The sequence below is a fragment of the Bombus vancouverensis genome, chromosome 15 (genome assembly GCF_051014615.1).
Source record: "Bombus vancouverensis nearcticus chromosome 15, iyBomVanc1_principal, whole genome shotgun sequence".
NCBI classification, from domain to species: Eukaryota; Metazoa; Arthropoda; class Insecta; order Hymenoptera; family Apidae; genus Bombus; species Bombus vancouverensis.
The window spans coordinates 2,804,966-2,819,855 of NC_134925.1; the positions used below are offsets into that span (position 1 = coordinate 2,804,966).

At 38.9% G+C, this 14,890-nt stretch overlaps 2 protein-coding genes across 7 annotated transcripts; one reads left to right on the forward strand and one right to left on the reverse strand.

The window, feature by feature from the left end:
- Positions 1 to 432: 432 nt before the first annotated feature.
- On the forward strand, positions 433 to 10,413 carry LOC117164351 (uncharacterized). Of its 6 annotated transcripts, none has more exons than XM_076624704.1 (12): positions 433 to 1,946; positions 2,185 to 2,342; positions 2,676 to 2,954; positions 3,109 to 3,265; positions 4,605 to 5,316; positions 5,553 to 5,785; positions 5,847 to 6,047; positions 6,340 to 6,901; positions 6,984 to 7,057; positions 7,149 to 7,228; positions 7,529 to 7,772; positions 7,915 to 10,413. In XM_076624704.1, the coding sequence occupies exons 1-12, from the start codon at positions 968 to 970 to the stop codon at positions 9,855 to 9,857; spliced, it is 5,622 nt and encodes a 1,873-aa protein (XP_076480819.1). In that variant the 5' UTR covers positions 433 to 967; the 3' UTR covers positions 9,858 to 10,413. The 6 variants fall into 6 exon arrangements, with proteins under 6 accessions (XP_076480819.1, XP_033203196.2, XP_076480820.1 ...); XM_033347305.2 differs by having other exon boundaries at positions 6,987 to 7,057; XM_076624705.1 differs by having other exon boundaries at positions 5,859 to 6,047.
- On the reverse strand, positions 3,322 to 4,291 carry LOC117164356 (uncharacterized). The gene is made up of 2 exons (XM_033347324.2): positions 4,058 to 4,291; positions 3,322 to 3,984 (listed from the first exon to the last, which is right to left on the reverse strand). The coding sequence occupies exons 1-2, from the start codon at positions 4,289 to 4,291 to the stop codon at positions 3,322 to 3,324; spliced, it is 897 nt and encodes a 298-aa protein (XP_033203215.1).
- Positions 10,414 to 14,890: the final 4,477 nt, after the last annotated feature.

Here is a 14,890-nt window from a genome sequence, read left to right on the forward strand (position 1 = left end):
TCTTTCGTGTATGGTATGGTAGAAAATATAATAAAAAATATGGCGGTAAAAATGTAGCAAAAAATAGTTGTATTGGCATGTACAGGGCATGCAGACGCATATAAATACAAACGTGGGCGGCTATTCGAGAGTATACGCCATAGTCTTTCCACCGTCTATTTTCGACGAGAACAGGAAGACCGTCTCTTTTACGTGGTTATCGTGGACATGCTCTCGCGCATGCTCTTCGAACGTGGTGGAAAGCCTCATCGTCACGAATACGCTCTTGTATTCGTTGTAAATACGAATGCCGAATGCTCGCTACCGAAAATAATCACGCGAGGACGTTGTTGCGATTTCAGGCCGCTTCTTCCGCGGCTCTCTTGACGCCGCCAAACGTAAAAAATGCATTCCCACCGCGAACCTTCGAGATATTCGCCGCAAGACCTAGCGATATCCCTTAACACGAATATTCGTAATAACATCGGTTTCATTAATAATTAAACGTACGGTAAAATATCATCGGTCGTGTGCTTACTTCGTGTTGGATCGGCGATAGAGGATCAAACAAGTAGATTGTTACTGATGTGTAACGAAAGAGTGATACAAAATTTGGTGCTGTTCATTGTTCGTCCCCGTTACCTTGACTTCAGCTTCGAAGATAAAAGACATTATAGTTAAATACTTCAGCAGTGACTGTCATTCTGTATTGTGTTAATTTCAAATTAAATAAATGTTACAATTTCTAAATATGCCAAACTTTGTTACCAGAGGTGTCTAAATTCGATTCGGTGCTACGCCTATAATGTCCATGAAAAAAGATGTATTCTAAAATTAGATTACTCAGATATATTTAGAATATTAATAATTCAATTGACAAACTCGAGAAAGAGAAAGAGAGAGAGAGAAAGAGAGAGAGAGAGAGAGCGAACAGCGTAAAACGCACATGTAAAACGCGTTGGTAAACGTATTAGATAAAACTAGCCAAATGGTGGATAATGAGAAGTTTACTGATCACAGTGGTCAAAAGACCGAAAGAAATATCGGTCGACCATGCACGAGCCGCGTTAACGAACAAAAGACATTCAAAGCCAAACACAAAGTGGATGAGAGTGATTTACCTGTACCTCCACCGGATCCATGGGCGAGCCTATGGCGTCTGCAAAATACACGAAATCAGGCGGAAGTAGGACAGAGTCGAAACGTCGATGAAGACGAAGACATAATCGCCTACTTGACGGATTTCGGGACGTTGCCGTTCGAAGGTCAAACCTCGGAGTGTCCTTCGAGAAATTCTGCTATGTCTGCAATGGCTATTTCAAGTCTTTACGCGGAAGACGCCTTCGAGCAGTTGGATCGTCTGTATGCTTTCGCCGAGGAAATTCTCGAGCTCAGGGATCGCAATTCCAAATTTTTTAGACGCGTCAGGAATTTAGAGCGGCTGAAAGTACTGCGTAATGCCAATCAGAAGTTGGAAAATGCTTTCGAGCGAGACAAGGACGCGACGATCAACGTTTGCGAGGAGGATACTGGATTCGCAGAATCCTTGTTAGACGCTATGTTATCGAATTGCAGAGATTCGCCACTTCAAAAGCGGAATATTCGATCGTCCTCGTCGAGACAAACGAGAAATAAATTCGACATCGACAAGCAAACGTCGACAGATGAAATTTCTGGGAGCGCACCGAAAGTTTCAAAGTGGACCAGGGTTAAAGCTGCTTTCAAGTGGGAAAGGGCTTATACGAACGATACGGAAGTAATAGATCCATCGATGACAACGAGTACGTCATCGACGACCACCGCCTCTCCCTCCACTCCAACGACTAAATATCACAGAAATCCAGATGTTGAAGTTAAGGAATCGAACAATACGGCCACTTCGTCACCCGTTAACGAACCTTGTAACATAGGCACGCTCTTTGGTGGAACTTCATCTCCATCTTCGTTCAACGAAGGATTTTATGATTGTACGAAATTCGTAAACTTTTGTTTACATATATATGTATTCGTTATAAATATTTTTGCCATTACGGTCGAATATTATCTTTTTGCAAATTAATCATTTAAATGAAAGACGCGAGGATCATTTGTAACTAAATCACTCAGACAAATTTTGATAGATGATGATCTTGGTAGATGATCTCTCTCGCTCTTGATAGATGATCGTATGTCCATGTTTTTTCGTAATTCGTTAAATTTTTGTAGGTTCGCAGAAAAGTGCTTTAAATCATTTAGATTACCAGTCCTTAAAGAGAAAACCTAATAAAAAGGCAGATTATGGAAATTGGCATAGCAAATCTCTCGATGATAATATCCTTATACTGGACACTTTGCAAGTTAATGAAACGGGTCTAACAAATGAGGTAAATAAAATGTTATTGTCATTTATTAAATTATATTTTATTGTCTATTATCTTTACACATTTGGATGCAGTTTAATTAGTTAAATATCCGCTAACTTTTATTTTCCACGCACTTTGTCTTTGCGATATATGCATTTACGAACGTAAAATTTACTCTCGTACACCAATTCTCACAAATGAATTTTACTCGAACAAAAATCATTAGCTGTTATCGTATTGATAACGACAGATACGAAAGTATAATATAGTTTAAATCATGATTCGCTTTTCTATAAAATATTTACTCGATATAAATCTTTCTATTATCAAAATAAAATTTTTATACAAAACTAGATCGGACAAGGAAAACCATTAATTCGGATTACATCGGATAACGATCACGCGACGTTATCGTCGAATAAAATAGACGAAAAAGATACGGAATCGACATCAAAGAGATCAACGCCAACTTTAACTATTACGATACCTTCACACGATGAGGACAACAGATACATATCTTCCCCGGAATCAAACTCACCACTCTTTTTTAATACAAACACCTCTGCCGGAAATTCTCCACAGCCCAGGAAGACATACCGAGACCTGTCTATAAACAAGGATTTTAAACGGCAGGTTAATATTGTCTTCCTTTATAAATGAAAAATTAATCCCTTTTTATATTTCGAAGATACATTTTGTCCACGAATTATTTACCTTAATTATTGATTTAGTTAATTTTGATTAATTAACTTTTTAAACTTCACACGTTTTTATTATAATGTAACAGAGATCATATGGTGGAGAATCAGCGATTCTTCCGTCAAAAGCACAGAGATCAGACTCCAAATGGAACAAAGTCAGACGAGCGTTTCTAACGAATTCAACTTCGAGCATCTCATCGAATTTCATCAACGTCGTTTCCAGACAGATGCTTTTTCAAGACGGTAATTTAATAATTTACCTATTCATACAATGATATTTCTTTCTAAGAGGACCAGCTTCACGATGATCGTCGTTTCTGTTCGTTTTTAGCAGCAGTGACACAATTGTTTAGGTGTTCCAAAAATGCTTCGCCCTTTTTGCGACACGTTTGCGAAACATTCGTTAACGATGCCTTGTGATATTCCAAAATTCCACGTTGCAACGATTCGATTTTATCCAAACCAGTTTGCGCGTTCTGAGACGTTTTGTCTAATATCTTCTCCGCGTAGACTGCGTTTTCTTCGATGCATTTGGCCAACGCTTGCGGAGTTTTGCATTTGCGACAGGAGAGTATCAGAGATTTGGCACGATCGATGCAAACCAATACGTCGCGCTCTAAACACTCGATATTTACTTTTATTCGTTTTATTCGGGGTACGACATCGTATTCCACGTTCTCGAAAGCCTGGCGAACCTCGTGATTCAGCGACATAGCAGATTTGCGTTTCATAGAACCAAACGATGGATCCACCGCGAGCAACTTCTGAAGCGTTTTCTTAATGTCGTGCAAAATTCCACTCACCAATACCTGCTCGTTATTTTTCGACAGTTCTATGTCTTTCGTTAACTGGACGAACATAGATTTTGATTCGTTTTGAATGTTATTCAAGATAGCGTTGGACTGTTTCGTAACGTTCTCATACGCTTTCTGATAAACATCCACGACGCTTCTTTCTTTGCACTGAAATGTAAGTTACAAATCGTTGTCGAGGATCATTGTGTTAATGTGATAGAATAACGTACGCATTTATTACTTTTGGCGGAGGTTTTGCAAACAGTTTCTTACAACATCGCTGTTCCTTAGATATTTTTGGGCATTTAGCAAGATCCTCTTGATATTTTTTACATTTCGATAATATCGTTTCCTTTTTAACGTCTTGCGGTCTTTTACATAGTGTCTTGCTGCATTGCTTACCCTGTACAGAATATTTGATAATATTGGTATGGATTCTACGAATGACAGGGACAATAAATTTTGCGACCAACATGCCAAATTCACAAACAGAAAGTAATCAAACAGCCGATCTCCGTGCGACAAAAGAAGACGATTTTTTATATTGGAACGATCGAAAAGTTCGTAGTAGTTCTGATAATCGATATAAACAGTAATAATACAAAGTATTGCTTTATTTATATTTGATGAGATTGGTAGAGAACAATTTATTATAAACTTTTGCCAATCAATGAATCACTAGGGTCAGATAAATGTTGTTTTTCATCAATTAATTAATTAACGAGCACTTCTATGATTGATTGCACTAAAATTCAACGTCGATAACAATTCTTTTTCTTACTCACCAGGACTGGAAGCATCAATCGGCTGTAGTCATAACGACAGCGTGGAAAATGTCGAGAAGGCAACACCGTCGAACGCGCAAGTGGGCACACGACGAGATTACCGAGCTCTTAGGGAAAAACTGGGAACCGAATTCCACCAAAAACTGATCGAATGGGAACGTTTAAAAAATCTTCCACCTCGCGTTGCCACGAAAGAAGTTCGTGAAATTTCGCCCAGTTTGCCAAGTCCCCGTGAAAGTTTATTATCTGAAGAAAGATTAGCTCCTGAATTTAGGAAGAAGCTGCAGGACTGGAAACGCGCAAAGAAAGTACGACGAGGAAGTGCTCCTTTCGAACAACAGAGGATCAAACGACGTCGTTTGACCGACTGGCAACTTTGGAGATCTCCTTCGAAAACTGAGCACAGAAATAGAGAGATCGCAACCCCGCAAGTTAACAGTGAATGTGGAGACATCGCTAACGACGGGAAGTCTCAGCTCTGCGATGATTTTCCACGAAAAATAGAAAATTCGAAGAGAACGAACGAGACTGGCAATAATGATTCCCAATACTCGATACGATCGAAATCGCATCAACATAGAATCGCGTCTGGGATAGATGAAACCGAATTTTTCGTTCTAGAAAGGTTACTATCATTTTTTAATAATAATACGATTAAAGAGAGACGGGGGTGTGACGCTCAACAGTTGGAAGAGTGTTTTGATGCAGATTCAAGGTATAACGCAAATACATGTTTTATTTATTAAGATTGACATTAACAGTGAACTAACCGTAAATAGAAATTCTACTCTACTCTTTTCTTCTAACATTCCAATTAACAATAATAACAGTAATACCAATAATTGAAGAAATATTCACAAAAATTTGTAAATCTACTAATTTTCATGTTCACACGAAATCGAACAGCCTGGCAGTGATACGCATCTTACTAATGTGTATATTTTATTTAAGATCATATGCCGATGGAACACAGAGTCTAAACGATAGCAACGAAGTTTTCGTACGAACGTCTGTCGGATCCTACCGATTCGAAGGTATTTCACGAGAATTCACAAGAAAACTATACGATTGGGAACGGTATCGTGGAATATCGCCCACATCCTCGACCTTCCGCCTCCTAGGACCCGGTTATATACCTTCTCTGAGACGATCGACTATCGAAACATCAACGAATTCAGCCACAAGTAAGATTTTAATTCATCAATCACAGATAGAACAGTTTTCTCCACATGATCGTTTGAATAGGTAATTATTTAGAAGCTAGAAGCAACGAACCGGTATTGTTGAAAGGCGGCTGTTTGAAGAGATCGAAATCTGTCGGCGCCATGATCGAGAAAACTGATCAAACTGCATTTTTTGTACGTCGTTCGAACAGCTTACAGTCATTGGATCATCTCACGAATAGATTGAAAGATTTGGATCGCGTCGATATCTTGCCAGATACTAGTAAGTATTATCATTTATAGTTGTTTCGTTTCAACAGCCGTGTTAACACTAGAACTACCAAAGTAATCAAAATGTACAATTTATAATTATTCATAGAAATTTTATAAATTTATGGCGGTGCATTTTTAAGAATTCGAATGATTTTTGGTGAAGTATGCGAATAAAGATTTTCCTTTACGTTACGTTCATATGCATGAATATTTTTATATACTTGTCATTGGTAATTCTAGTGTGAAAACAGGCGTAGCCTGTTAATATCCTCGTTTATAATTTCAAAATTTCATTTTCTCAGTCGATTCTCGGAGAACAGAGGACGTAGCCGAAGATATAATGGATGACTCCGAACCGGAGGCGATGATCGTAGACATCGAAGACGTTATCGAAGAAACTGCAAGTCCCCTGGAGAGGGTGCAACCTCATCAAACACCGGTATACTCGGTTGCAGCGAGCGAAACCACTAGTATCGCCGTACCACTCGGTACAGTCACTTCCAGTCACGAACCATCCCCGGTATTTTTGATCGAGATCGAGGAAAATTCTGATCACAATCTTTGGAAATCTAACAAGTGGAATCAAAGGAAAAGTTTCTCGAGCGAAGACAGTCTGAGTCTGGAACAATCTGAAATGACGAAATCTTGGAATAATGAAAAAATCTGCCCGAACAATGAAGAGTCAGAGCATTGGTTCTCCACAAGTTCAACGAGTAAAAAGCAGATGTCTGGTATTAAAGAAGAGTTGGACAAAGATTCTGTCAAATCAAGTAGTTCGATTTGTTCGACAGATGAGGATACAGAATCTAACGTTATAAAAGAAGAAAAGAAAATAGAAGATCAAAGTCGCGTTAATTTCGAAAGGTATATGAAATCAACGTTTGTTCTGCAAGAACCTACTGTATGAAGAAATGAATTACACCTTCACAAATTTTTCCATTTTTAGAGAAGATGTTCCTGTAATATCATCCGTCGATGAAGAAGCAATTGGAAGAGACGTGGAGAAGCGTGTATCTGATGGTAAGTTTAATAAGGTAATTAACGAAGCTTCTGATAGGTTCTGAGGTTTATGACGAAAGCCAAGTAAAGAATACCTTGTTTTCCGTTCTAGAAACGAACGAAAACAAAACTATCCGTGAATGGAATCTTGGAAATCGTTCTATTTTTGGTGCAGGCATAAAAGAAACAATGGTAGATTTTGTGAAATTTTATAGCGCAGTTTATCATTCTGCCTTCAAAATATTTTTATTTTATTTTGTTACTTGTTTTCCTTACAATTGGTGACAAATGTGTAAATACAACTTAGAGAAAATTTAATGTGAAAGCTCGAAGATTAATTTGTTTAAAAAATCTTAGTTTGTTTCTAATGTTCGAACCGATTCTTCAAGGGAAAGTAAAAAAATGAAAGTAACGACGAAAGAAAGATCATTGTCTTCAGAATAAAGTTTTATCATAGCGCAATCAAAAGTATCGACCTGTCGGTACAACCAGGAGTTATCGAGCGAAAAGGAGCACGAGCAACGATCTGATAACCAAGCGGTAGGAAAGGATGAGAGCGGCAATAGTGGAAAAGACGGTGCTGAAACAACGAATAAGCCCAACAACGAATACGAGGAAATAATCCTGGCAACCAGCGATCCTTCTCGTTGCTCTTTAACGAATATGCAGTCAATGGCGAATTGTAAAAAAGAAACGACCTTAAGTTTACCAAAAACACCGAACGCTTGTGAATTAGGTACGTTCTAATTAGTTAATAAATACAATAATTAACATTTGTAATTTAATACGCAATTTATTCGTGTCTCGTATTTTAAGAAATTCTGTAAGCGTGGTAAAAAGGTTCGAATCAGAAATAAAAATATCATAATTACTCTTAGATGAAGTCAAGCCTACCACGCGTGAAGTAGATCTTTTTTACGCCAATCGGAGGGACGACAGTTTAAAGAAAATCGAAGAAAATTATGGTATAGTCGAGGAAGAATTAGATATCGGTCATGATACATCAGAAACGAAATTACACTTAAACAACTATAAATCCACCAAATCATTCGTCGAGTATTCAAACCGTGAGAAACAAGATTGTTCGATAGACGCTACAACGAACGCACGGTCGGTCGAGAGAAAAAAATGGCGAGAGTATCGTAATATCGAAAATGTTTCGACGTCTTCACAGTCATCGAGTACAAATTCTTGTACACGCGAATGTCGTCGCGAACCGACCATCGAAACAACTGCTTACACGGTCGCGCCAAGCCGCGAGGAACGTTGTTTCGAGAGAATCATCATCAATGAGGAAACTTTGAACAAGATAGTCGTGCCCACAGCTAGTACAGGCTGCGTGGAAAAAACAAAATCCTCGAAAACACCGGTGGAACGTGCTACAATTGAGAATTCCGAGAGCAGTCGTCGATCAAGCAGCGATCATTACGTTCCGACTAATCAAGAAGCGAATGTTAAAAAGCAAGTTTCCAGCTCACCGACACGAAACGTTTTCATTAGGACGAAACGTATAATATTCTCTCCGTTTCGACGTTCGGAAGAGCATTCGGCTAAAAAGGAGGACACTTCCGAGAACGATCAGGTATTTACAAGGAAAAGCAAAAGCAAATCCAGATCAGGATCCCCTAAAGTAACTCGTCAAGATGCACTTTTGAGGATGTCCCTTTCGTTGCCTTGGCCTCTTCGCCCATCCTCGAAGGATCGCGAAGCCAAGGAAACGAAGGTCGAAGGAAATGGCAAGGAGGAACGGGCATCTATCGAGAAAGCAACCTTCGAACGATGCAAATCCGTGGAGAGCTCGAGAAAATCGTCGATCAGCGAAAGCAACGTGTTTCCAAGAGAAACGAAGCGAGATAGAGCTTCGTCGAGCGAATTGCCAGGAAGAAATGGCGAGTCTAAACAAGCCGCCGTACAGAAGAGTCAACGAGCAGACGTCTCGGTGCAAGCAAAGCCAGGCGAACAGCAAAATCAAGCCTCTTTCGGAATTAGCTTGCCCAGTTTGAAGACCCAGGTTGACGAGAAGATCAAAGATGCGTCTTCCTCGAAATTCGATCCGCAGTCTTCCGATCTTATTCATAAATTGACGATTCTGTCCAACGTGGTAGCGAGAAGAGACGGTCGAACGAACACGATTTCCGAAGATACGTCTCTGGAATCGCACTCGTTAAGGGTACGTCGTGCGAAGGAAGATTTCTTGTCGCGTCGCGGTGGTCCGCTTTGTCATTCCGTGCTAGAATCTCCATCGATCAAACATCAAGTTTCTTCGAGAACGTTTCCTCATCATTACGAACAGATCTCGGAAAATCAAGAGAAGCTGACGAACGAAAGTGTATCGGATGTAAATCATACGCTGAACTCATTGTCGAACGAGGCATCAGACAATCGTGGTGCACAAGAGGAAGCAACGAATGAGAAAAAGGTTGAACAATTTATAAACGAATACAATGCGAATGAGTTGTCGAACAGTCCAGTTTCTCGTCCTGATCGTGTAAAATCTGCCAGTGCCGGAATGATAAACGTTGATCCGGATACTTTCGTGCGTCTCACGGAAGCTAGTCGTGGATGTGAGTCTCTTCCAAGGTCGATCTCGAAGCAGCAACAGCCCTTAGGATCGTTTGCAAAAATTGTTAACAAATTTAAATTTACACGATTGATACGTGGCAAGGATATACAGGAGGAGAATATGAGCACTATTTCGAAATTGTGCAGACAAAGTTTGTTAATCGACGTTCGAAACGATTTTGATAAGTGCTGGGAATCCAGCGATCGTGAGAAGACTTCCAAACAGGAAAGTGTAGGGAGAAGTAAGAAAAATGAATAATCGTGGATTCTAAATTTAATTTTCCAATTAGTAGGAAGACAGACGATTGTTTGAAGAAAAGAATTCTTCGGATAGGATAGTCATCCTTTCTTATAGCGATTATTTTACAATACCATAAATAATTCAAATCAAGTTTCAACTTTTGCGACACTTTTACTGCCTTCTAACTTTTAAAGTATCGCTTATTTCGTGTCAATAGTTATGTCTTCTTTTCCATAGTATTATACAGAAAATGATAACACATGTAATAACAGTATCACGTGAAACTAATAAAGAAAATATACGGTGTTAGTGATAATAGAACGTTTAAATAGTTGATCATTCGAATAGTAGCCTGTATTAAATACCGTTGATGGATAGTCATAGTACTAAAAGTACAGTATACGTTAGACAAGATTTAAATGTTATAAAGCATCGTAACATTAACCCATTTATATAAAATCATAGCAACGAAATTATACCAGAATTGCCACGTCACAGTGTATTAGATAGAAGGAACAAAAATATAAAAAATTTGTTCATATAAATGTGTAATTAAATATATTTAAAAAAACAAGCAACTTTTGGTAAATATTATTCGTTAAATTTATTTCCTGCAGTATTCACCTATTTAAAAAATGCTCGACATTATGTTTCCCTTTAAGCCTATTAGGCAACGTTACTTGTAACTTTCTATTCGTAAAGTAATCTATACTATAAATTAATTTCAAGCAAGATACGCATAAAGTGGTAATTAATTACCGTCGGGTTTAATCTAACTCGCAGCAACCCCGAACAAATAAAATACTTTTTCCTATGAGAACTTTCACCATCTTAAAAACTCAAACGTATACGTATCGCGCGTAATTGAAGAGTAAGAGCAAACAAAAACGGAGGGTCGTTCCAAGTATTATCGTTGTTTGATAAAACGAAATTAATACCCCTGGGGTAGTTTCGAGTGGTGCACAGAAACTAAAAGTAAGCTCGTGTCGTGTGCGTCCAATGCTGCCCCTTTTCTTTCCCTTGCCCTCCCTTTTTAACTTTCCCGTCCTGTTTTCTGTTTAACCCTCGCACCCGCTTCGGAGCTTCGAACGATCCTTTCACGTGTTTTCATACCCGTGATACCTCTCACGAACGCGAAAACTCTTCGATCGCATTAAGCGGATTTCACTCGATCACGAGGCGGTCGAACAAACAAATCGGTTGAGCGAGCGCATTTCGTTTCGTTCTCTGTGATTGTGTGCCGTTGCCATTGTGCTATCGCGCCGCTCAAGAATAGGACTACCTTGGGAAGAGTTTTGATTTATAACGAGTTTAAGCCGACCCAGATCATGGGATATCTGTTTTCTTCCTGCAACTGAAGAGTTTTCGTTTTCTGTTTTTTTAGTAACGCGAAATGATAATATACAATTAAAATCTAAAAGCAAGTTTTCAAGTCTCACCTTGTTATTCATTTTTTATAAAATCTATCCAAACGTCAAGAATATCTGCAGTCTAAAAACAAGTAATCTTTTGAAAAAGAAATGAGACTGGCAAGAAAAACATAAACGATACACTTTATGATAGACTGTTTTAACCCTTTAAAGGTGTAAAAATATCACGACAAAGCAACGAGCTTTCTAAAGATATTTCAAAGAAGAAAAATTGTTACCAGTATATACATATACATATAAATATACACACGCGTGTATGCGTTTTAGCAATGGAATATGTAAGAAGAATGTGTCTTGGAAAACAACTTGGGAAAAGTCAGAAACGTAATATAGCAGATAGCCTGTTCTTATTCCGACATCCTGATCACAGGTAGGGGATCTTTTACCGATTTACGAGCTGGACGTGAAGCTCGCAGGATCATCGAATCCCTCACAATGGGCGGTCGTGTTTTTCGTTGCATCCAGCAGGATCGACCACACCTTTTACCTGCGCTTATAATCCGGAAGCATTCGCGAGAGCACGCACCAAGGTTCGAAACATTAAACAGATATTGTATCGACACCTTTCAAGAATATAACAGAAATATTCCAATACGATCCTCTTCTTATCGAACAATTCGGCTTATTGTTAACATTGATCCTCCTTCGGATCCATGAGAAATTGTACATCTAACAATAGGCTAAAATTTGAAAGATAATATGCAATTTGTGATTACATTAAATTTTCTTTCCTCGATTTCAGGAAATTTGATTTCATATTTATTTTCTCGACTGGTGCCTTGTCTCTTACTCTTTCTTTGCCTTTCGAATTCATATATGCAGCTTTACCTCTCATTGTAAACCGATGAATATTTTGATATTGCCTTGTAAAGAGGACCGATCTCCTGAATAAATCATGCATCTGCAACTCTTATATTGGACGTATGGACTGAGTTGCACAAGTTTGTCACGCGAATGAGTTGAAGCGACTGTCGCTGATGGGACGTCATTGATTTATGCGCACCAGTTTATATTCGACGCGATTTTCGTATGGCGAATAGCATAAACAGCCATGCGTTTGTGTCTATAAGCACGAAGCTTGCTTCATTTTTGTGTCTCAATTCTGATTTCATCGAATAGAAATATAAGTAGATTATGTTTCTCCTTCTGTAATATCGATAAACTTGAATTTTATAATACCATTAAATTAAATATAAATAAATTAAATTCCTACATTAAATATAGATATAGAATTCCTATGATATATAAAAAGATGTAAAATGTGACGCTTGACAGCGCAGGTTCGGTAGTAAAATTTCGTCTCAATTTGTCGAGAGTTGATTTGATACATACTGCCTTTCTCCATAGTTGGAGAATACGTGTAATTAATCTTGATACAGCGAAGGTACACACCGGTGCAGCGAATATACACAGCGAAGTGCTCGTCACCCGACAAATTTCCGCCGGCCGATTATATTTATCGCCTGATTTCAGCCGGCAGATTACATTATTTTAATGCTTAATGCGTTACGCCTCTGGCCCGGCTTCCTTGGCAAAGACGGGTGGTTGCATGTGGTAGCGGCTACGACAAAATATTCGGCAGGGTTTCGAGATCTCTACGCTAAATGTACTCAAATAAAGCAATCTCCACGATCAGACAACGACAACGCGGCGGCGTTTGTCTTTTATCCTCCGTTTTACCCCTTCCCTTTACCTCAGTCAGCTTCCTCCCCAACCCCATCGAGTATTTTGATGACAGTGGCCACTGGTCACTGCTGGCGGTTCCAGCTTCCTCTTCTTTGTCAAGGCAAACCCTTCTGACAAAGCGAAGGTGGTAGTCTGCCGGAGAATTAATTGCTTTGAACAATATTTACGTTCTCTCGTCTAAGAGATTCCTTCCTTTCTTTTATTCGTGAGCTTCATTTTTTTTCATTACGAAGGCCTGACCGAGGATACCCCAACCCCTAACCGCCAAGGAAGATGTCGCGCGATTTTTATCAAGTTTCCGAGGAATCTCGAGGAAGCCGGCCCTCGAGAGTACGAATTCTCGTCCGCTGGCATGAGAACGTGTACGAGAAGGGCCTCGCGAGACAAGTCAACATCGCCACGCGACATCCATTCGAATTTTTATGGGATCTTTACGTATCGTTCGATAATCCAATCGTAAAACGATTCTTCTTTTTTCACGTTTTTACGAAAGACTTGATGAAGTTCTTCGCTTTCGGAACTGTATCGAACATTTGCAGTGAGAATTGTACAAATGCGATACAAATGTAAATTTTCATCCATCAAGGACGAAGGAGAGGGAGGAAATAAAAACAGTCAGAGTGATATAAAGTAAATACAAAATGCAGTGCTTATAAATATTTCAATTTCTTTAAACCTCGTAGTACTATCTGACGAAGAAAAACGTCAACGAGAAGAAGCTGTTACACGATAAAAGCGTTATATTAGGGTCCTTTCGAGCACAGTGTATTTTACCACCGTTTCGTGTATCTTTCTACTTTTTACGTAAAAAAAAAAATACGCGTTGTTTGTATACTCATGTTCGACAAATTTTCCAGTTTCCGTACAACGAGGGTTCACGCAACATCGCCCTTCTAACGTTTACGCTAACCAAATATGTAGTGCTAATCACCAGGATGATGTCATGTTTCATCCTTCTTCTCTCTGCACCGTGTTAATTATAGTTTATTCGACGTCGAACATGCTAGACAATGTTTATACGGATGCTGGTCGCGCGCCCATATTTTTCACAAAATATCAAACGTTGGGCATAAAATGGTAAAGGTAAACGAGATTTTCGTTTCTCTAGGCAACGAAAGCGATTCTTCTCCAGCGAATTAAAAGCACGTAGGTGAATTATTTTATTGCTCTTCGCAAAAGATGTGATCGTCCTTGGCTATCTATCTAATAATTAAATGCTTTTACGTGGAAAACAGTAGTGGAAAGAAGTGGAGCAAAGTGCGATGACGATAGCAAAGAATCGAAGGTGAAAAGAGCGAAAAGATAAATAAAAAAGAAGAGTCATCGTTAAAGAAAGGAGGCTGCAGGTTCTCAAATTGCAATGAAACCGGGCACCGACGCGTCGCGTGGGTTTCGTATGACGACCAGACCACCGATGACGATGCTGTTTTTCTTTCGCCCCGAATATACTTTTCATCCCTTATGATACAACTTTGTTCGTTCAACGAAATTAAACCCGATTCAAGCAATTACAAGGAAACTTTATTCCATTGCGCGACTCTTAAAACAGTCGAGTAAGGAACGTTAAAAGAGTAGACGTTTATAGAGGCGAAAAAATGTTCTACTACGCCTCGAAGAGAAGATCGAAGTCTCTTTGGAGTTTGGAGTTTAAGCTAAACTTGCGAGGTCCTCTTATAAGACTTCGAATTGTAAGACTTCGCTTAACGAAATTGGCGAGGGAAGGATATTCGAAAACTACGAGAATGTATAAAATAATTATATTTTTCAACACATGCAGTTTCAGTCTCAAAGAGCGCAGTAATATTTATAATACAATAAATTATAAGTACGTAACTTGGTGCGCCTTTATAATACAATATCGAGTTAACGATTTATCCATTAAAATATCGTTACTTTACAAAATTTACAAAGTTTCTAGTATTTACAGAAATCTTG